This window comes from Scardinius erythrophthalmus (genome assembly GCF_964197995.2).
Source record: "Scardinius erythrophthalmus genome assembly, chromosome: 1".
Taxonomy (NCBI): Eukaryota; Metazoa; Chordata; class Actinopteri; order Cypriniformes; family Leuciscidae; genus Scardinius; species Scardinius erythrophthalmus.
Window position 1 is genome coordinate 56,890,628 of NC_138221.1, and position 25,271 is coordinate 56,915,898.

General features: G+C 36.8%; 1 protein-coding gene across 3 annotated transcripts in view; it reads right to left on the reverse strand.

Annotated features, from left to right (window-relative positions):
• baiap2a (BAR/IMD domain containing adaptor protein 2a) overlaps nucleotides 1-24,340 on the reverse strand; it is a 103,645-nt gene extending 79,305 nt beyond the window's left edge. For 2 of the 3 annotated variants that reach the window (XM_081382738.1, XM_081382737.1), the window contains exon 1: nucleotides 24,145-24,340. In XM_081382738.1, the coding sequence (XP_081238864.1) occupies nucleotides 24,145-24,216 (72 nt within the window). In that variant the 5' untranslated portion in view covers nucleotides 24,217-24,340. The remainder of the gene's footprint in view (nucleotides 1-24,144) is intronic. The other variant, XM_081382739.1, reaches the window with a different exon arrangement.
• Nucleotides 24,341-25,271: the final 931 nt, after the last annotated feature.

The window sequence follows — 25,271 nt, forward strand, 5'->3', positions numbered from 1 at the left end:
AAATCTTGGCAGTAGTAGTCGGTCATCCGGTTACTTTTCGCCTACTGTTTTCGAATACTATGAATTTCACACAAAAATCTCTTTCAAGGAAAATTGCAACGCCTCCAGGCAGCTATGTCAGGCATGCAAGTTTCCTATCTATTTAAATGAGGAAATGGCAAAATTCAAAAACTGCTTGCCAAACTCACATTTAAAAACCAGCGACAAATCTCATAAAACTAATTTCTTACACTCAAATAGCAGTAAAACAATGTATATTTCAGGTTGGTCCAGCAATGTGCATGTGCAGTCCTAAGCACAAGTCTAACATAAGCATCTAACAGTAGCTGCAGTGATGCGATGGCTTTAACAACGGCTGATTGGCTCTTATTTAGAGGACGGGACTTATTCTGCCATATTGTGTGTACTACAAACTCTGACACAGGTTGCGCCCTAGGTGATCCAAGTTAAATTCTTGGCTCGTGGTCCTGTCTACCATCTTGATCCCATCCCCCCCTCTCTCCCACTTCACTTCCTGACTAATCTAACTACCTTCCTACTCTCCTAATTAAATGAAGGGGAAAGATCAAAGCAAATCTTTAAATACAACTTCCTGTTTACAAATTTAACACTCAATAAGGTAGACGACATTAAGTAGCTAAGCATTAGGTGATTTATTAGGAACCCACTGGCACCCAACCAAGTGGTCACAAAATAAGTAGTAGCTAATTGGCCAAATATAAAAAAGACCTCCAAATCCACTGGTCCAACCCAGTATCAAGCATCTTTAACAGTTTTAGGCAGGGTAGATGGTGTTCAATCAGTCAACACACATCACATAGAGAAGCCAAATACAGGCAGGAGCATGTCAACAGATGGAGAAATACCAGGTCAAAACGCACTCGGATGCCTGGAATGGAAGACATATTTGGACGGACTCTATAACAAGATGATTTAGGTCAGGTATTAATAGGCACCAAACTACTCAAAGACTAGTCTGACAAATGTTTCAGTCAATATTTCATTGAACCTTCAAAAATATCAATGTGTCCTACAATAAATGAAGTCTGGGAGCAAAATGAGCTCTGAATCTTCGATTGAGCGACAATAAGACCTGTTCCCCAGGCTTCAGTGGCTTGACGTCACAGGTCACCTTCCTGCTCCTGACACACTCTCTGGGCAGCTCTGAAAGTGGGTCTGCACCTGACGGAGAGTAGGCGGCAGTGCCTCAGCAAAATCAGTCACCTCAGGAGCTCCATTAGATCGAAAGAAAGAAAGAGTGAAGGAAAAATACATATTCATTAAAAAAAAAATTGCAAGAGTTTTTTTTTGGGGGCTTCTTGCGTCTTAATGCCAGTTAGCAAGCTTTGGCACAACAGCAAGACAAGGTATGAAATGTTCTGGAAGAAGATGATAAGTGGAGAGTACACTGTGACACTGAGGAGTACAGTTCTCTTCTCTAAAGGATGAAAGACCTCTCTCCATTTCAAGGGATTTTTTTTTTTATCTTTACCTACCCTCTGACTCTTTCCCGTACCTTCCCTATTCCCTTGGTGACTACTTTATAACGCCCTGCCAGCATTCCTCATTAAAAAGACATGTCTACATCCTCATAACATGTGAGGGCAAGAAAAATAAAAATAGAGAGATAAGGTACAATGAAGAGAGGTAGAGAAGAGAAGAGCCTGGCGCTAGATGTGGGTGGTTTACATAATGAATAGGTGAGACCCGGTCTGCGCTCATATGGCACTCCTGCAATCAAGAGCAAAATTGGGCGACGCTGACGTTGGAATGATAGAACAGTATTGAAGTAGGCTCTGTTCCAAAACTTAGCAAGCTGCCTACCTAGATGGCATTTTAAGACACCACGTACATGCTCCTGATATCAAGGCTTTCCCTAAACATAGGCAGAAATCTTCTACTGGATTCAAAGATACCTAGTTTTGGCCAAAATAGGAAGCACTGCATGTACATTTTGCAGAGAAGGCAATCCAAGAATGTACTGTAGCTTCATTTACATGCACCCAAATAATCAGTTTATAATCGAATTAATGGCTCAATTGGACAGAAAAAACAGAAAACATCTAAATCGATCTTAAAGAAACTTCAATTCATATGCATATGTTTATTGACATCTCACCTCTTATGAACTGGTCAGTGGAGGAGACAAATATTTGGACAAATATGCCAGCTTTTTTTATTAAATATATAATCAAGGCAAACATGACAATTATACTTGCAGTAACTCTGGTGACATTGCGGACAGTGACTTTCTCCGGTTCTCTCCTAGCGACTGCTCATGTAATGCAGATGTAAACGAATATGTGAATCAGAATGCAACATTTAGGTATCATGTAAACAGAACTTTCAGAATCTGAAATCAGATTGGATTCATTCTGATTGAGGAGAAATAGTGCATGTGTTGAGCTCAGTGAAAAATATCCAAGTTTAAAAATATACTTACAGCACAAGTCATTATAACTGAAAAGTTTAAATAAATAAATAAATAAATAAATAAATAAATAAATAAATAAATATATATATATATATATATCTGATTTAAATGGATCTGTTTTGCCCACTTTGTGTGTGTAATGTATGTTTATGTGTATTGGAGTACATGAGCTTAGCAACATGCTAACGTTAAATTCTATTCGAATCAGTAGTGTTCTCTTTATGTGATTTAAGTACCGCATTGTGCTTCAGCAACTTATAAGGTGCCTTTTCAGTTAAAATGCTGCCTATGAAGACATCTGTCTATGTAAGCAGTAGACAGCAAGACAGCTCACTAGGAATAAAGCTGTAGTCAGCACTCCAGTACCTACAAAAATGAGGCCGTTTAACTGTCACAAAAACACCACTCAGCACTGAAAAAATAAGGTTTTCTACAAATGCTAGTGTCACTTCAGCTAGGTGTAATTAGCTTTGGGTAATGCTAACACCTTGAACTTGTGAATCACAAGTGAGGTCAGAGGGACTGGGCGGGGCTTAGGTGGTTTCTTTTCTAAATGCTGTCAGTGTTGCTAATTTTATCATCCCAGTCCTCGTGTGCTACATCTGCCAGCCTAATTGCAAGAGCTAATTGGAATATGAGGCCAGCATACACTTTGTCTGAGATCTTGGTTATTCCTGACTCTCTGTAAGGGGGACGCGTGTGCAACACCTTCACTTTAGTGACAAGGCAGTAAAGTGACAGTAAAAACTGTGACAGAGAATACCACATAAATCTGGCCAGATAAAACAGCTAAAGTAGGCAATCGAAGTCAGATTTTGAGCTTTACTTTGTGTAGGCTATTACAATGTTCATGGGTTCAACGAAGCACGTAAACAAACTGAGATATTACACCACAATGCTAACAGTGCAACCACTTCTTTAAAAAATGAGGGCAGCACATTAAATAAATAATCATTATTACAGTATTTAGCTGCAACACAAGCTCATTGGAAACAAGTGCCTTTTCCTACATTTTTGCAAAACTCCAAAAATGTACCTATTCATACAATTCATCAAAGTTTTGAGCTCATCTGAAATAAACTCTAGAGATGGTAAAACACCAACCATTTCTATTCCTTTTTACACAAATCATGATTAGAAGGGCAGATTATTGACTAATAAAGACGGACAATATACAATTATCAGCATAATAAAGCGCTGCCAGATTTACGTTAATCTGTTTCAGGGAATATTAAACATACTTTTAGCACCACTTACTGGACATTTCACATCGAAAGTGTCACGAAATGTGAAAGAAGCAACGTAACATTTAGCAGGAATTACGCCACAGGCACATTTTTCCTGTGAACCTGGGTTGTTCAGTTTAAGTTTAGGTTGAGTCAAAATATCTACTGTAGCCTACTTGGCTGTTTGAGCTGCCTTTGAGCCTCATATTTCTGAGGTGTGTCATTTAAAGAATTGTGGCAGAAGGATGGTAGCCTATGTGTCAATTAAATTTTGATTGTACACATGTTGTGTACAATTGAAGAATAGCAATAAAGCTTTCCAGAAAATGTCACTGATTTATAAATAATCTTTCTTTGGCTGCGTATAATCAAAAACATTGATAAAACATCAATTACTGTGAAGTACCATCATTTTGTTGAATTATTGACAAAAAAGCTTCCTTTTATTGTCAATGAGTGGGAAAAATAAAAGATATAAAAGGTGCACCCAGTACATCCATTTATTTCCAAATAAAACCACATCATGTACTACTTCCAGGTTAAAACCTACAACCTTTTTGATTTCTGACTGAGGCAACCATTGTCAATGCCACCCAGCATTTATGGTGCACTGAGGAACCCAATGTTAACTTTAATAACTGACATTAACACTGACAAGCCAGAAATAAAGGAAATAAAGTGTTAGCAATAAAGGCAAAGGGAAAATGTTACTTAAACACACTCCAAGAGGCATTTAGGTGGAAACAAGTCTTGGAGGAGAGATAAGACATCATTGCAGATGTGAATTATTTTCTTCTTGGGGCCCTGATCACACTGTCTGGGTGTATTTTACGGTTATGACCAGCTGATCATACATTATCCCTTACATAAATCTAATTCTTTTGAAGCAAAACAAGCTATTGCTATCAAAAAGTTATTGAAAACAGATTGAAGATGAATTTGGGTTCACTAAAGGGTCTGATCACAAAGGAATAATTATTGCCTTTCATCTGTAATATTAGAAAATTGTACATAAAAAAAAAAAAACTCACTTCATTAAGGATATTTTTCCAACATAAAATATAGAGTCAGAAAGTTTCCCTTTGAATGCGTTTCTGCTTTTTTTTGAGGCTTAATAAATGATTGACACTACAAATGTTCAGAACCCAACAACAGCTGGCCTTGCGCTTGACAACATGCTGGCAGTGCTAATCTAATGCGGCAGAGGTCTGTGCATGGGCTCTCGGCAGACGGAGCACATGGTGTGTGCAATCAGAGAGGAATGTGCGGAGTACAGCGACTGTATCAGTAAAATGACTAGCGTACTGTTCCAATCCCCCCCATACCCCCCCCCCCCCCATCAGACCCCTGTCTTAATCACATCAAGGGGCTGAAAAAAGCAGGATCATCCTCACCCTCTCTCTCTCTATCTGTGTTTTGGCTGTATGCAGGCTTACAAATCTCAATATGCAATACAAATCTAGTCTCAGTTTCGATCCCTAATTCAGGCTCAACGACACGTACTCCTAAAAACAAGCATGCCAATGTGGGTGTTACTTCACATTGTGTTTACAACCAAGTTTTGACACTGCACATCAAGCGGTGACCAAACAAAAGATTAAAATTGTTTACAGTACAAAAATTACTTAAAACAAGCATTTGTTCATATTACCATGAACTGCACAGCCCCAATATGCTAGATGATTAAAACCTCCACAAAATCACTTGCAAATGCAGTCTTCTTACATATTTCCCATTGAAACCCAAGATCACTGGAAAACTGTGGCCACAATTCCGTTTCATGACACTTTCAAAGTGAAATGTCCAACGAGTGGCACTAAAAGTACTTTTAGTTTTATGAACACGTAAAGAGATGAACACGTATCTGGTAACGATTTATTACATTGGTTGTATCGGCACTGTTTGAAAATGAAATGTCTGGTGAGTGGCGTTAAAAGTTTAAACCCAATCCTAAACCAAACATGAGATGAACGCTTTTGCTGAAGCAACCATGCCATTTTAGCTTGCTTCTACAAGTCTTTTTTATCGTTACACGTGTTCTACGGGACTCGTACCAGAGTGAAGAAAAGCCAAATATTTGGAACTGGTTATGTGGTAAAACATCAGAATGTATTAGTTTACAATTCAAGCACTGTGGTAAAAGTGTTTTGTAATCATAACATAGTATTGTGCAAGAAGTTGAATACAGGTAGAGGCATGTTTTTCCAATAAGCCTATGCTGTCCAATTGATACAAGTAGTTTGGGAGGGGCATTTCGAAGACTTCTGCAGGTAGTGCGAGCGAGCGAGAGAGCGAGAGCGAGAGAGAGAGAGAGAGAGCATTTGACTGCAGCAAAAAATCTCTGAAAATGTAGTCAACAATATTTCTGATGTCATAAATATCTCCTAAAAAAATGTTCAGGTTGTAAGAAGACACTAGGATACAAATAGCCTTAAAGCTACACATATGGACTAAAACTCACAAAAGTAACCAAAAATGACAATTTTATAAATCCATAAACAACAGCAAGAAGTGTTCAATACTAGTTCCTTGTGCTAAAATACTGTCCCAGAACAGATCTGTGACCCATGTTTTGGTCACGACCCACCAACTGAGAACTTTGATCATGCAAAGACATTTATCTGTAAGTTACCATTTAAAAAGAGTCCATGGAGAGTTAAAAATTATACATCAGCCCTTTTAATGAGTAAAGAAGACACCAAACGAGAGTGCATGCAAAGCACTAATATCTCATCACTGGTTAAAGAACAACCACAGAAAATCCATGCAAACTCTTGCAAACTTGCTGTCTTGTGCTCAAACAAGGCCTGAACTTTATGGAAACCACTGTCATGCTAAAACCATTGAGTGGTTAAAGGGTCCTTAACGATCCACCCATTATGTGTAGGAATTCCCAGAATGCATGCACTTCACTGGCCTGACCGCACCACAGAGCTTCTGGAGTAAGCCTTGTTGTTCAGACGCACATGAAATGACAAGAAACCTTCATGCTGCATTACATTCAATGCACAACAAACGTCCTCGACTCTCTGAGCAAATGGAAATAAACACAGGAAAGTCTGGCTGTATCAAACCATGGCTGCCTTTTGCCATGGGTAAGAGCTGTGAGACACGATGCAAAGCATGTGATTATAAAAAAAACAAAACAAAAAAAAACCCTAGTTGGTCAGGTGTTTTCAATCTCATCTAAAATGAGCAGTAACTTGCAATAATGTAATCAGATTACTTTTTGATGTTACAAGTAAAGTAACGCCTTTACATACATTACATTATCAGATTACTTTTTTGATGTTACGAGTAAAGCAATGCATTACAAGTAACATGCATTACATTATCAGATTACTTTTTTGATGTTACGAGTAAAGTAACACATTACAAGTAACATGCATTACGTAATCAGATTACTTTTTTGATGTTACGTGTAAAGCAATGCAGTACAAGTAACATGCACTTCATTATCAGATTACTTTTTTGATGTTACGAGTAAAGCAATGCATTACAAGTAACATGCATTACATGATCAGATTACTTTTTTGATGTTACGAGTAAAGCAATGCATTACAAGTACAGTAACATGCATTACATTATCAGATTACTTTTTTGATGTTACGAGTAAAGTAACACATTACAAGTAACATGCATTACGTAATCAGATTACTTTTTTGATGTTACGTGTAAAGCAATGCACTACAAGTAACATGCATTTCATTATCAGATTACTTTTTTGATGTTACGAGTAAAGTAACATGCATTACGTAATCAGATTACTTTTTTGATGTAACGAGTAATGCATTACAAATTCAGATTACTTTTTGACGTAACTGCAAATTACATTCTAAAAACACAAATACATAGTATTTACAGCCCAAAAAATACTGCAGATGAAGTATTTAAGAACAACAGTCACAGTAACAGTATGAATTGTATCTGAAATATAGCTAGTGATGCATGATGTCCACTTTAATGGACAGATGATTAATCAGAATTTCCTCCCAATTTAAAATCAATACTTGGAAAATTAGAAAAATTATACGACGCCTAGATGTTACAACATCTCTGCAAGAGTCTCCTAGGATAGAAGGAATGGATGGATATTCCGGAACAACTTGGCATTTTTCAATGCCTGTCGGCCATCTTGGTTTGGGGAAAAAAAACTCCAATTAAAACGCTTTGCCACTTGGTGGCAGTTTATAGGATGATCAACTAGTGTCCACTGTAGTGGTTGGGTAGCAAACTAGTGTGAAATGTGTTTTCAAGGTAATTCATTGTCTAAACAAAGTCCTAAAAGTGTCCCTAAATGAAGAAACACCCAAAAGAAACACCAAAGTTTCAAAACTAGAAGATGTTTAAGATTGCAGAGCAACATAGCAAATTGCATTAACACTGAATGTGTGGTCACAGGTGTGTGTTTATCGCCACTGAACGGTTAGTTCCAGTCCCTTAATCTGATTGGTCCGGTAGCGCTCCAATAGTGATGATATTTAGTCCACTGAGACTTTTTGCTTAATTACAACAACTTTAAATCAGAATTAAGTCGGAACAAGATGAACAAATCCTTTATGACTAACACAGTCAATGTGACATTATGCAAGAAGAGAAAGCAAGCCTGTTGCAGCAGCTTGGGCGATCAATACAATTTAATAGGCTGAGACAACTGTGTATCTAGATTTAATTAGCCTAATTAAATGAAGCAGAGACACAGGCATCCGAGTTGGACAGATGCGTCTTTGCTTCAGAACGTAGGTGATGTTAGTAGACAGCGCTTTCAATGCATAACCCCCTGACCCTGTTACAACACTTCATATTCCCGCAGCTCACTGATGGTTTCCATGGAAACATCTGAGAGTGTCTCTTCCTCTACAGATTACACGCTGATTGATTTATTTTTGAGAACTTAATTAGGAGCTCAGGACTCAGTGTCCCCTGATCATTAAACTACTCCATTCAATACGGCACGTACCTACTGCAAAACAAAACTGGTAGGGTCTTCAAAATCATTCGAATTTTAGCGATTCCAATTCTGATTCTGCTTATCTATTCCGATTCTTATTGAGTCCCACTTTCGATTCCAATATGGTAAAAAAAAAATGAAGTCAAACATTTAGATATCTAACATATTTATTCTGTCTTTTTGCAAAACAATTTTTTGCTGTTGAATACCATGAACAAAAATCAGCGGCCTAAAGGACAACCAACTAATGAACTAGACTAATATACATTTTCAAACATTATTAAAGACAAGTATAGTCAGTAATACATTAAGAACAAATACGCAAATTAACAATTAGCACAAATAAATACAACTGAACAAATCTCAGAAATTGAAATCAAATGTAAAATATATTTTTTTAATACTTTTTATAAATAAAATATAGATTAGACATCGAGAGATATATATATATATATATATATATATATATATATATATATATATATATATATATATATATATATATATATATATATATATATATATATATATATATATAATATATAATATAGACATCCTTATTAAAATCCTTAACATTAATGACACAGATGGGAGCAGGGATATTAGGCTGCTGTCACTTTAAGACCTCATGCACTGATCCAATATACTGTTACACATCCATTATCTTTCTCAACTGTTTACGTTCACTTAAGACATACCGGACTGTGTTTACAAGGATATTTTGACATAAAACACCATGAATAAATTGATCAAAGGTGACAGAAAAGACATTTATAATGCTACAAACTATATCAAATATATGCTGTTCTTTTGAACCTTCCATTCAATGTTTTCAACACTGATAATAAGAAATGTTTCTTGAGCATCAAATCATCATATTAGAATGATTTCTGAAGGATAATGAGACACTGAAGACTGGAGTAATGATGCTGAAAATTCAGTTTTGACATGTGATTGAGGCATTTAACGTGACCATTTAACAAAAATAAAAAGTTGAAATCACAGTTAAAATAAGAAAAATCAACCCACAGGTTATGAAAGAGCCCACAGTTGAAGAAAGTCCAAAACATGTTAAAAAGTTAAAATGATATTTGGAAAGGTCAGAATGACTTAGTGTCGAATATCTATCAAAACTGAGAAGAGAGTGATATCTCAGGAGTGGCCTTTGAAAGAGCAGATGAATGTGGGAGCAAGAATCAGATGTGGGTGAGAGAAAGAGAGCTTCTTGATCCTTGTGGAAATGCTCTGTAATTGCCGTGTGGAGATGTGGGCCTGTAATTATTCAGGAGGAGGTGCGGGCGGCAGGTCACGGAGTCGGCCGAAAGGAACCTCCTCTGCTTTTGATTCCAGCACTAATTTACCAGCACTTGCTTAGATGCACGTAGGCATAAGGAATGGGATTACGCACAGAGTAAGGCTACGTTTAATTCTAACTCCTTTATTGCTGGGCCATTATAGAGCGAGTGGCCTTCAAATGACTCTTTTCCTAAAGGAACACGGTTTCATTATGTCTGAGTTACAGGGGTCAGTCCTGCTGTGACAAATGGGGCAAAACTGTATTACTGTATAACTGTATCTCTCTGAAGAGGTCAACTTTAACCTTGAGAAATATTATCCATGTTGAAAACAGTAGCTGCTTCATATTTTTGTGGAATCTTATCATCTAGAAAGAATCTTTAACGTTTTAAATGTCTTTACTGTCACTTTTGAGCAATTTAATGCATCCTCGCTGAATAAAAAGTATTAATTTCTTAAAAAAAAAAAAAAATTCACTGACCCCGAACTTTTGAATGGTAGTGCATTTTAAAATTGACATATTTTATTGTCCCTTGTCCCAGATCCTGTGTTTCAATCTTACAACATGAAAATCCACAAAAAATTCTTTATTTGTGAATTTTCAAAACTGATCTAAACAAAAAGTGGCGTGCACCGAAACCATTTCAATATTAATTAAATATAATTTTGTTTTACAAAGTCGTTCTCACTGCAACTATGGAAGCTTGTTTCCGCCCAGAATAAAAAAGGTAATTGCGATTTTTAGCGCAATTTTCCACTGGACAAATTGCGATTGTTAACTCATGATTTCTGTTCTGTGCGTCTGTGCGCACCAATCTTGCACTTCTATCTACTCCTCCACCAGACCACCTAGAGACTTCGGGTTTTCGGCATTATGTTAAGGAAGGTCTAATCTCGGGAACGCACAAAAAAAATCCAGGAAAAGATTTACTATCTCTTAGTGTTGTGATCCCATGAGGTGAGAAAATTGCGCTAAAACACTCTTTTTATTACTTGTTTTTTATCTCACAATTCTGACTTTTATCTAAGAATTGCGTGATATAAAGTCGTAATTGCGAGGAATAAACTCTCAATTCTAACTTTTTTCTCAGAATTGCATGTTTATATCTCGCAATTCTGACTTTAAAACACGCAATTGCTGGTATAAAGTCAGAATTGCGAGGAAAAAAAGTTTATATCTCGCAATTGTGAGTTTATTTCTCGCAATTCTGACTTTATAACACGCAATTGTGAGATAAAAAGTCGCAATTATCTTTTAAAATGTTTTATTCTGTGGCAGAAACGAGCAACCAACAATTTTGCCACTAGTGCAATTTTATCAAAGTTAGGCTATACGTATATACCTGGTTGCACTTGCCATTGAAACAAAAAGTGTCAAATGAAGAGAGAAACAGTGTGAAGAAAAACAAAAGGAAGGTAAATATGAATTGTGCTTATTCCAATCAAGCTGCAAGTTTATCATATTAAAATAAATTATCATTAGCAAGATTGAGCCAGAGATTTTATTCCAAAAAGTGATTTGAGAAATGGTGGAAATGACATTTAGTGAAAAAAAGAAGAAAGGAAAAGACAAAGTTTATTTGTGATGATGTATACGCCCTGTTCGACATGAATAGTAGACAAATTAAATAACCTATAGTTTGGTAAGTGCCTAATTTCTAAAAAAAAAACAATCCAAAGGGCCAAAATTTACAGTAGAAACACTAATTTCTTCAATTAATAATGGATATGCCAAACCAAGCTTCCATTCCACATGCATGAAGCTTTCGCCTTAGTTAACCTCATCAGGTTTAATGTGTTGATTCACTATGCAAAAAATCCCAAAGCGCGTTCATGCTAATGTTAAATAAGGTGTGTATTCCGTGAGCGCAGTGCAACATTACTTGTGAGCTCTGAGTATTAGAGATAGAGAGCTCTTTGAAGAGAGAGCTCAGACAATAAGATGTGGCAACGGCTCAGAGCCATCCACCCCCGGACCGAGAGGAGAGAGTGGGTGTGCGGAGTGAATCCATCTCTTATAAAACCCATTCCTTTTCAAATGACTGTCGGGAAACCTATGATAAATGCAATCTCCTGGGGCCCAGGGACTTCTGACACAGCGACAAAAAGCTACATCTTTGTCGAGATCAAAAAGGCGACCGGGGAAAGTTGTTTTACACTTGTCATTAAATACATTGCGAGTGATCAAAGGGTCGAGAGATCCATTAACTTGTCAGCGGAAAAACTGCCAACGCATCGATTGTTTATTTGTCAAAGGGCCGTGGGAATTTCATAGGATTGAGTACAAACTCCCAGTCCTTAAAAGCCTCGGAAGGAGCAAACAGCTGCCATAGTTTACACTACAAGAGTACATCTCTGTTTACTTACCAATTACAAGGAAAAAAAATCTCACTCGCTCGCTCGCTCTCTCTCTCTCTTGGATGTTTATATTCGGTTTATAAAAGGATACAAATAAAATGTTGTTCCAAACCCATTATCTGTTATTTTTCCATGAAACACAAAGATAACTTTGAAGAATCTTTAAGCAGCTCTTTTTTCATACAACAATTTATAGTGACCACATCTGTTAAGCACCAAAAAATGTTAATAATAAAAATTATATATATATATATATATATATTACTGTTTTTTTTTTTTTTTAACTGCAGGCTTGATGAGCATAAGAGACTTCTTTCAAAAACATAAAAAATAGTAATGTTTCCAAACTTTTGACTGGTACTGGTACTGGTACTGGTACTGGTACTGTATATATATATATATATATATATATATATACATATACATATACATACATATACATATACATATACATATACATATACATATACATATACATACACACACACACACACACACACACACACACACACACACACACACACACACACACACACACACACACACACACACACACACACACACACACACACACACACACACACACACACACACACACACACACACACACACACACACACACACACACACACACACACACACACACACACACACACACACACACACACACACACACACACACACACACACACACACACACACACACACACACACACACACACACACACACACACACACACACACACACACACACACACACACACACACACACACACACACACACACACACACACACACACACACACACACACACACACACACACACACACACACACACACACACACACACACACACACACACACACACACACACACACACACACACACACACACACACACACACACACACACACACACACACACACACACACACACACACACACACACACACACACACACACACACACACACACACACACACATACATACATACATACATACATACATACATACATACATACATACATACATACATACATACATACATATATATATATATATATATATATATATATATGTATATGTATATATATATATATATATATATATATATATATATATATATAAATATATATATAAATATATAAAATATTATATTATATTATATATATATATATATATATATATACAGTACCAGTCAAAAGTTTGGAAACATTACTATTTTTAATGTTTTTGAAAGAAGTCTCTTATGCTCATCAAGCATAAGAGACACATAAATTAAGAAAAAAGCCAAAATATTAAAATGTCAATTATTTGTCAAATGTCAACAAAGTAATCCACTATGTTGTCAAGGGGATCAAAATGACAATTTTCACCTGAGATTTGGAGCCAAATTACAGGGGGGTAAAATTGATTTCAGAAAGATGACAGCATAATTATTTTATTTTTACACAGAGACTGGTAGGTCTATTAGTAAAATATGTTTACTTTAGCAATCTTTGTTGTATTTATGTGCCAATGGTGACAGTTCAAAAATGGGAAAAAGCACTTATTGTGTTTTTTTGCCTGAAGTTTGTATGTCTGTAACTCAAGAAGTATTAAAGACAACCTTAATATCCTTTTAGATTTTGGCTGTTAAACCTTTCTTTTGGTATCTTTTTAAAGCCCCTATAGGGTTAAATCCTAGATTTGCATGCCTGTAACTCTAAAAGTATTAAAGATATCTTACTTTCCTTCTAGATTTTCTTTTGGGATCTTAATTGTTAAGGTCCTACAGGTATATGGGTTCAATCCCAGAGATATTGGGATATCAATGCAGTAACATTACAACACTGCGCATTTGAACACTAGCTTCAGAAGCTCTTAAAATGAACAAAATCCCTTCCAATTATCCCTGCACTGATTCAAATAAAAATTCTAATAAATACACTTTTGAGAGCAAGTTAATGTAGGCTACCTCAACTTGACCATTTCTGTGTGTCAGATGGGAATGTTCTATGCAATTGTTTTGACAGGGGGAAACAAGATATTATTTATTCTTAAGACATTCCCATTTAAATACAATAAGTATCAGCTGTGTGCAAAGTGAACCACATTTGGTTTTCGACCATTTCAAGTGGGTAACATTTAACAAATTGAACATGGAGCTGCATTGAGATCGAACTATATAGGGCCTTGAAAATGAAGATAAAAAAAAAAAAGTTTGTTAAGAACCAGAATCTAAAATGGTATTGAGAAATCTTTAATACTTTGAGTTACATGCAAGTGTTTTTCCCCATTTTTGAACTGTCACCATTGGCATATAATGCAACAAAGATTGCTAAAGTAAACAGGTATACCCAATAGACCAACCAATCTCTGTGTAAAAATTAAAGGTCCCGTATTATGCCCCTTTTCACAAGATGTAAAATGAGTCTCTGATGTCCCCAGAGTGTGTATGAGAAGTTTCGGCTCAAAATACCCAACAGATCATTTTTTACAGCATGTTTAAATTGCCATTTTTGGGGGCTCAGAAAAACGAGCTGTTTTAGTGTGTGCTCTTTGAATGCAAATGAGCTGCTGCTGGACGACCCAGGGGGTGGAGCTTCATGAGCTCTCGCTCAGTCTCTCAGGACAATTTCATCTCACGGAATGATGATAATATCAGAAACTCTCAGTAACGGTGTTCATTTCGAGTCGGACAATAATGCCTACAGAGTCAGAGTGCTGTATAGAGAAGAAACAGGTATAGTTTAGTAGTTTAATTACGGTTATTATAACGTATTTGTCATCTGCTTGTATGTATGCATTATTTATTAATAGCCTACAAGTCTGCTGTCTGAATGATGATCAAACATATGCTACTGATGAGTTTAATAAAGTTTATTGTACATCGTGAAGCATCAGTTTTACTTCAGAAAATCACGTAAGAGCTGAGTAAACACAGTAAGTTATAAGAAGTGCGCAAGTACATACACAAATTTTAGGGAAGTTGAGGAAGCATTCCTGTGGGCGGAGGTTAGTCAAAAAAACGGTTCTAGTGACGTCATTAAAGCAGGAAGTAGAGGGATGTAGTCAGTGGTGTAGTGCAGGGTATACGCAGGTATACGGCGTATACCCACTTCTTGTTCAGTCGGCATTGCGTATACCCACTTCTAAATCCCCTCTGATGTGCGTGTGAAAACACCCAGTCAGGGTCGTACCCACCATTGAGGTCCCCGAGGTCCGGACCTCAGTAATTGTTTTTAGTTTAGCCTATATAATGAAAGTTGTGAAAAAATTGCCTAATATTAACTCTATTTTGGTGCTGCAATGATTTGCCCATCGCGACGTTAACCGACCTTCTCATCTGAGCTGCTTCAGCACTCAAACACCCGCTCGTCAATGTCAAAATTTATGCGGGATTTATGTTCACTCACAGAAGCGCGAGCCGAGCGCGAATCCCAACGCGACGCTTCACGCTTGAGTTAACGATAATACAAGTAGCTAAACTGAACAGCTGTTTTTCGATCGAAGTTTTAAATGACCGACAGAAATAAACAGTTTGATTAAAGACAGTGGAAACTATAAGCTCAATTTAACAACACAAGCACCATATTAAATATATTGCCATTATTATTATAAATACAATGTATAAATGTATTTGTATAACGTTACCTCGAATGTATTTGAATATTTCCCCAGTATAAGCACTTAGACTTTTCACTGTTTGTATCACTCCGCTTGTCTGTGTTTGCGCAACTTGCATCATTAAGCCAGAATGTGGCACAAGTGACTGTCTTTATGAATGAGCAATTGAACCATTGATTAAATGAACATATTAGTCCAAAAACATTGATTAATTTAGGAAAGAAAAAGTAGCTGAAACTGATCTTTGATACTCATATAAATTGCTCATATGCCTCTGGTCTGGACACAGAAGGATTGCATTGGCGTTTGTTTGAAATGTAACATCTATGCAAAATAATCCTTGAACCATTTCTTATTTAAGGCCATTCCCGTTTCGAATATGTGATTGTGTACTGTCAACAATAAGCATAAACATTCTGCATTTCCATTTTGTAGTGTGGATCATTCATTGCGACATTTAAACTGATTCTCATGTTTAAAAATATCTGATAAAATACTTCATGCTACTGCCCACTGACATGCTTTTAAAGCTACTGTTGTCCATTTATTTTGGCCTTCAAAACACCTTAAAATGCACATGTCGAGATCAGGAAAATCTATATTTTCTCAAGGGGGCATGCCCCCGAACCCCCCTAGCAAAATAATTTTTGGGACCTCGGTTTTTATAAAACCCTGCATATGGCCCTGCGCCCATAAAGACAGTGATGCAGTGATCCCTTGAATGGTCGTCCAATTTTCATATGTGGATGGACTAAGGAATAGTTACTCAAAATACATAATTATTTAGTATTAATAAATAATTAAAAGCCAGTATTAATTACAAAAACTGCACCTCTTCTGTGGCTAATATTAATTTTATAATGATCCTTTTTCTGTGAAGTCAAGCAGCAAAAGTTAAGTGATAATGTGTATACTATACTGGCCCATTTTGGGGTGAACTTATATGCAAGACTATCTTACATCACTGTTTATAACACAGAGCGTTCATCCTTTCCTTTCCTGGGGCGCTTAAAAAAAATTGAGGCATAAATTAAGAGTATACCCACTTCTCCAGGCACCACTACATAACTGGATGTAGTCCAAACGGGCCGTTTGATGTAGGCGACTTCTGTTAAATAAAATATCTCGCTTGGCATTGAACTTTGAGCTTTATAATTTTACAGATATTATTTATGCTCTAACAGCAACATTACACACTAACTTAAGTTTGAAACATGGGATCACGAAGAACGGGACCTTTAAAATAAAATGTTGCCATCTTTCTGAAATCATTTTACCCCCCTGTAATTTGGCACCAAATCTCAGGTGAAAATTGTCATTTTGACCCCCTCGACAAAATTGTGGATGTAAACTCGCAATTGTGTGAGAAAAAAAAAGTTAGACCATATTCTCTATTGTTTCACAGAAGAAATGAAAACAGCATTGGTACAGTTTTGGAGAGTAAATAATGAGAAAATTGTGAAAATCATTGAAACAGCCCATCATTTTCTAAATGTATCCACCTTTTTCCTACACCCCATGATGCTTTGCTCGATTATAGGAGTAACTTCCGTTAAACTAAACAATCAGCGAAAGGTTCGCTCTATGAACGCAATAAGCATTTTGGATGCAACGAGATGACATTATTCTACTCACCCTTCAACCATCGAACATTAAAAGGAAACTTAAGTGTAAAAGCACTAACAAATCACTACAACAGACAATGAATACCCCAAAAGACTGATTATTTTCACAGCAATAATACAGACATTTTAAATATCACTGTAGTAATATATGTTTGTATTATGTAAAACGTTGCCTTAATTAAAAATGTTCAATAATTGGAACATTTAGTAGTAATATTGAGTAAATAATATTTCAGTGATTTCCGTCATTTTGACAGACAATAAATAACTTTGGAAACATTCCAGTAAACCCTGCTAATAGAGATTAGAAGTGAAAAGGGAGACAATTACATTTTAAAGCATTCGTGCAAAAAAATGTAAATAAATAAAAACACCTGGAAAGAGACGTGAGGTTTGAAAACAAGAGATTCTTAGTGCATTCCAGTGAATTATTCATGTGAAATATCGTAAATTAAATCGGGAGAACAGACCACAAAATGCGCAGTATATGTTGTCTTTTTTTTCTTTTTTTTTTACAGCGGAATACAACGAGGAAAAAAATGAAAATAACCAGGAGGAAAAGAATGCAGTGAATGAAAAGAGCTCTTGCCACAGGCATTCTTCTTATATCATGTCACATTAAAATACCAAGAGTTACGTTACTGTCCTGACGTCTGCAAATAGAACATGAGGGACATTTCACAGCTCATTTAGTCAAACTGACAGATAAGGATTATTTGTAGCACAACCTTATGATTTGCAATGATTTGTTTCAGTCTTTTTTAAGTGGAACTTCCCCAAACCGGAAATGCCTCCAATAATAGTAAGCTTGGTAGGAAGAATATGGATAGGCGAAAGGCGAAAGTGGACGTTTTGAAAAATGTTAACGCTGCTCTTTCCCTTATAATGAAAGCATGGAGTGACAGGATTCAAAAAATAAATAAATAATACAAGCTAACAAAATCTTTCCAAATTCAAACCTGGCACATCCCAATCAATTAGCGCTGCACGATTAATCGCAATTTCCATGTAATCGCACTTTGGCTTAGCCTAGAAATCTAGACGCACCCTAGTGGCAGCAAAATTTATTTTGCAGCCAGTGTGGTCTAGCAACTCTCCGTTGACTTTCGAGCTGGAAAAACCAAACTCAGGTCAGGCCAATCACATCGTGTATAGAGTAGGCGGGGCAGGCTTAACATAATGACAACAGAGTTGCGGCGGTTCCTTGCTACTTGCTGGCGAACAGCGGTCTTTCGAATCGGCTTTGGCCCACTTAAGTCATTTTTAAAAAAAGGAAGATGTGTTCGGAGTTTTGCCGACTGGATACGGCAAAAGTTTAATATACCAACTAGCCTTCTTCGTTGCTCTGATTGGTTGTAGCACTATCCTATTGCGTGCAGAGGGATTTTGAGAGACAGCCGTTTATCCCGCCCCTCGGATTGAGCCGTGCCAATGGTGAGTTGCCAGACCTAACATCTTGATGTAGGTCTGGCTTGCCAGGCTAACTTTGGCTGTGATTGTTTTTTATGCGCAGCTTGTCGATGTACAGCTCTGAAAACGCTGCTCCATCTGAAAGCACTGTGAGTTTGAGTCACATATAACGTGCATTTGAAAAAGCAACATGCGTCAAACATCTTTCCAAACATGAGAAGCATTTATGAACCTCTTGTCCAACAACAGACAACATTTAATAACATGCTTTTACTCCAAACTCACTTCATAACGACAGTTGAGCATCCTTTTGTGAGATGATGTGGCTTCTTACACAGAATAAGGCAGTCATGTGTTTATTAGTCATGTTTAATCAATCAAAGCATTTCAATCTTCTGTTTATTCAGCTACAGCGATAGAGATTTCCTGGAATGATGTGCATTATCGTACTGAGCGTTTTGATGGAGCAGCATTTACTACCGATCAGCCGCACTGCACTGATAAACTGCGCATAAAATACTCATAGCCTTTGCCAAATTGCATGCGGTTTCATTGCGATTAATTGTGCAGCCCTACAATCAATCACAAAACACACAAGAACCAATAGAACTAACGTTTCACATCATATAATGATCTTGGTGCAAAAAGAGCTGCACGATTCTGGATAAATCACGATTTTTTGGCTCTAAACAAATCACGATTAAAATCTGATCAAACAACTAAACAAAATAACACGTAATTTACTAGAGGTTCTGACAAATGATAATAGCTGCAGTCTACTTAATGTTTAATGAATCTGAATTAATTATTTAAAAAATAGGGTTGAATGATTCAATGACTCACTCATAAATACTAGATTGTTTCATTACTGGATGAATCTTTTTACGAGTCTCTTGAATGAATGATTCAGTGACAAATACATTTGTTAACAGTCACTTGTCGCCACCTACTGGTGTGACGACATAATCGATACAATCGATATTTGAAGCGCCATGTTACTTTCAAAAGGAGATTTTTTCAATTTTGGTCGCTACCGTAGACATCAGCGTTTATCTTATCCCAGTTTTTTGATCATTTGAATTACTTTAAGACAGAAATAATGATAAACTGAAGCGGTTTCATACTTATACATGACAACTGCTCTCTCTGGATCGGATTGCAGATTTGAATGTTCCGATGTGATTTTGTCAAAGGTTTAATAGGAATGAGATCACTTGTGTTTCGAGATCGTGATCTTTTAACGATTAATCGTTGCCGCTCTACAGTTTAAGTGCCAGGTTTGAATACACAATTTTATACACAAGTTGTCAACCATTTAATGTAGCCTAAATAATGTACTGTACCTTAAAAATGGTTGTATAGATTACTTTTGATACATTTCTGGTGCTTTTTTGTCTTTTTGTGTTGTAAAGAGGGAAGAAATTCAAAAGGGATTTTAAATGACATAATGATGACAGAATTTTCATTTTAGGCGAACTGTCCCTTTAAGAACTAGGCGAAATGAAAACTATAACAGCTCCTCTATTAGCACATTAGCCCCACAACAAGAGCTTTTTATGGATTATTGATGAATATAACCAAATACATGCTCTCAATGTCTGTTTCTATCTGCAGTCTGTGTCTCTCACTGAATGACATGACGGAAACATTTTGTAGCACGTTGTTGCTAAGAAACTACCTTTCCAGATTTGCTACATGAAAAATACATCCTCTCAATCTCTCAAAAAACATAATTATATAAAGTTTGCTCCTGGTGATCTCTGATGAAATGAGTCCCCGAACAAATGAAATTGTACGCCTGTTGGGTATGATAATGCTTTCATCAAACAGATTTATGGGAAAGTAATATGCATATTGTAACTGAAACCTTTGCTTGTTTTTTTTTTGTTCTCCAATATCAGGCATGGCACGTAGGATAAAAAAAAAAATAGGTTTAAAATTTAGTTTAGTTTCCCCTGCAATTGAGTGAACATGGTAACCTCTAAGTTGACTATTGGGGAGAGGAGTTAGAGACACTCCCATCACATTGTTTCACCTGTAAACTTGATGAGACATGCCCTTTCCCATCACATGTCTCTGATCAACAGAGCTGGAGGGGTTTCCAATAAAACACTACACCAATTCAAAGTAAGGTATCATACTTTAGCCTGCACAAATCTGTGCACAAAAATCTCTCGATTTCAACAATTAATTTATTACACAATACTGCATAACACAATTTATAATAAAAATCAAGTATATATAGACAGATAGAGATCAAGTCAAGTCATCTTCATTTATACAGCGCTTTTAACAATGCGATAGAAGAGAAGGTGTGTGGCTAAAGTTAGCAAAATAGCAGTTAGCAAAACAATTCCTGCAGCTTCAATGCCACAGACATACTATATTCAACAGGCACTTTAATCCAAGAGGATTTTTAGTAAGTCCCAGGAATCAAAACCATAACTTTGAGCTACATATTTAAAGGTAACTCCCGTGCCAAGTCCTTTTGTACTGAGGTTTGTTACCACCACAGAGACGCAAGAACACACGCAAGTACAATATCACCGCATGCTAACAATGCTTTAAAATTTGCATTAGCACACAGTAGGAGTCTGGCCTCAAACTGCACATAAGTGGCTTGACCTCACCTCACCCACACACAGGTGAGTGGACAGCAGTTATGTCACCCTCCAGCTGGCAAAGGTCTTGTCAGCCCTGCCGCTGGTACTCGCCTGGAGGCTGATGGGATTAGAGAGATCTGACCGAGTGTGGCACTGTCTGGATGACTGAGCCCTGGTGCTGAGAGTCTGACGCCAGGAGGATGAGTGATTGAGGGCCGGCTGTGACTCACAGGTGAGGCCTGTTTTTAAATCCATGGCAACTCCAGCAGGATCACAGCGATTGCTCACAGGTAGGGAGTGTTCTGTGTGCACAGTTGAGTAACAACAGAACACACACACACACACACACACACACACACACACACACGCACCCTGGTACACCCATGTGTTGAGTCACAAAAGAAATTTAAGGGAAAAGTCTGATTTATAAGATATAAACTCACAATTGTGCGAAAATCAGTCAGATGCGGGGGAAAAAACCTGGCAATTACCTTTTACCTTTTTTTTTTTAATTCCATGGCGGAAACAAAAAAACTGAATTAAGAGATGTAATCAATTCTAAGAAAAAAAAAACCTGAATTGTGAGATGTAAACTCAGAATTACGAGGAAAAAAGTCAGAATTGCGAGGTTTAAACTCAGAATTCCAAGATTTAAACTCAGAATTCCAAGGTTTAAACTCAGAATTCCAAGGAAAAAGTCAGAATTGCGAGGTTTAAACTCAGAATTCCAAGGTTTAAACTCAGAATTCCAAGGTTTAAACTCAGAATTCCAAGGAAAAAGTCAGAATTGCGAGGTTTAAACTCAGAATTCCAAGGAAAAAGTCAGAATTGTGGTTTAAACTCAGAATTCTGAGAAAAAAAGTCAGAATGGCAAGATTTAAAAAAAGTCAAAATTGTCAAAATTGTGAGTTTATAACTTCCAATTTAGAGATACTGACAAATTTGAGGATAAAAAAGTCGGAATTATAAGATATAAACTCGTAATTGTGAAAAATAAAAATCTAAATGACTTTTTTTTTTACTTTTTTTTTTTTTTTTTTTTATATACCCAGGCAGAATCAAGCTTCCGTCTTTCCTGTGATTTCAGCAGATGTTAACATCCCACCACTTCCACTGATGTTTACCCCTCTTATCTGTCCCACCCTCTCTCTCTACTCACTCACACACATACATACACACTCATCAATAATACACTCCTTTTGAACTCAATCCATGTTCTTTAGCTGGCCGATTTAACAAGCTATCTGAATAGGGGGTGGATTTGGATGAACGATCCAGCTGAGCACCACCACTGAAAGACGCCAACACAGAACTGGCTGGCACACAGCGATTCCCAGTTAAACCACAGACTACGCAAACGCAGATCACCATAGTGGTCTAATGCAAAGCCCTCCCGTGAGGTGTAACCCACTTTAGGTTTATGAAATGTAAATCTATACAGACTGACATAGTAAACCAGAATTGAAATATCTGTCAGACAGATGAAAATATTATGTGAATCGTGCTGTAAGCTAGTCTTCATAGTTAGGTTTCCATTGCTTTAAGAGTAACACCCCAGATACATCCGCTTGGCCTTGATCAACCAGAATAGTTTCTTTGTCCTCATTTTAGGTGTTGGACTTCAGGTGGCCTATTTAACAGGCTTAAGTATCTGATGAGAGCTGTAATCCTACTGGTGTGGCAAGTATTAACTTTTTTTTAAAGTTACAAACCTAAAACTGCCAAACAAACCTTTTGGGAATCTATGGAAACATTGACGAGACACACATTGACTGAACCTGTTGCAACACACACCAGCACGTCCCCCTCCCTGAAACACATATGCTGGAATGCCTGACAGAACACATGCCAATAAACATAACCAATACAGGTTTTCTGGGGGAAAATGAAAATGCGTGAGAGGAGACCGAAAGACTGATTAATCTACATTACATTATCAACTATGACCACTTAGCAAACACAGCTTAAATGTAACTGCATAAATTATAAAAAAAATTATCATTAAACTAAATGTAAATATTATGTTTTTTTTATGGTAATTGTTTTTAATGTGTTATTTGCATATCAGTTACCAGACATTTAAAACAAAATTATAGGCCTATGTATATTGTATTAGTCGTAAAAAGTTATTGTCGTTTAGATAGATCGATAGATAGATAGATATGTAGGTGTGTTAGAGAGAGAGAGATAGATAGATAGATAGATAGATAGATAGATAGATAGATAGATAGATAGATAGATAGATAGATAGATAGATAGGTGGGTGTGTAGGTGTGTTAGAGAGAGAGAGAGAGAGAGAGAGAGAGAGAGAGAGAGAGAGAGAGAGAGAGAGAGAGAGAGAGAGAGGTGGCAGATAAGTAAAGAACAATGCAAAATGACTTCTGTTCTCACGGTGAGCTTCATTTAAATGACACTAGCAACACGAACAAGAAACTTGATCTCTCATCAAGTTCATTAATGATGGCAAATCTAACCATAAACCCACTCAAGACAACAATCTTATGCACTACAACGAACAACGACGATAACTCATATTTAAAGCATCCACTTTCGTTACACATGTATTCGCCTATTAGATCATCACCACCTGTGATCGATAAGTTGTTCCAACAGTTGGATCATTGCACTTTACCTTATAGACATTTTCCGTAATGCGGTGAACCTCGTCGGTGCGAGACATGGTGAAATCTTCAGTTAAAACCATAAACGGTGTTTTGCTGAACGTGATGTGTTATCCGAACAGTGTGTCTGTGTGATGAGGGTCAGCTGCGGATCTCTGCTCCGATCCACGGGAGTCTGATCTCAGCTCAACACTACCGTGCGGAGGCAACAGAGAGAGGGAGGGGCTTACAGAAGTAGCCACGCCCCCATACTAGAAAACGCGCACTGGGGGAGTGGCTACGCTCACCTGCGCCTTCCCTGGCCCGGATGTGATTCCTCTCTAGAGCTCCCTGGACATTGATCTTTATTGTTTAACATGATTTCATTGTTTTATGTGTCAGGTTTGGCTATGAACACTTCGAATATGAGAAACTGCAGAAAACTGTGTAAAGTTTAGTAGGCTACTTCATCTGATTGTTTTTCCAAGTTTTCAATGGAAAACTTTACCAGTGAATATCCATGACTCTTCCACTTGTTTGTGATCACTGGAAAGTAGTTTTCAATAGATTGGCATAATATATATATATATATATATATATATATATATATACACACACACACACACACACACACACACACACACACACTTTCAACACACATTATCAGTGGCATGGAATTCAATTTTAAAGCTGATATACATAAAATAACACGCACAGGTTCATATAATACTTCCATACATGAAGAGAAGGTTTACATTACAAACACAAACTAAGCCATCGGAAGAGGATTGTCAGTTTGAATCTGTCAGCAGAGATTTATTTCCTCTCAATTAGTGATATTAAGAGCCCCCTGGTGGTCATGTGATGCTAACACACCTCCAAGTGGCACAACCACGAAATCAATCTAGTTTACATTGTAGAATACACAGATTTTATCCCACGCTCTTAAAGGGTTTGCATACATGAAAATGCTTTAAAAAAATCACATTATTTAAACCAAATCTGTAAATGTGCTTTTATGGAAAAATATTGAAATTTGCTGCTGAAAAGTTCTCATAGTTCAGGATTAAATCAAATGTGAACATACTAAAACATATTAAAACTAACAGCCGTTTTAATAAAAGAACATATAGAAACTCACTGTAAACTATGTCATTTA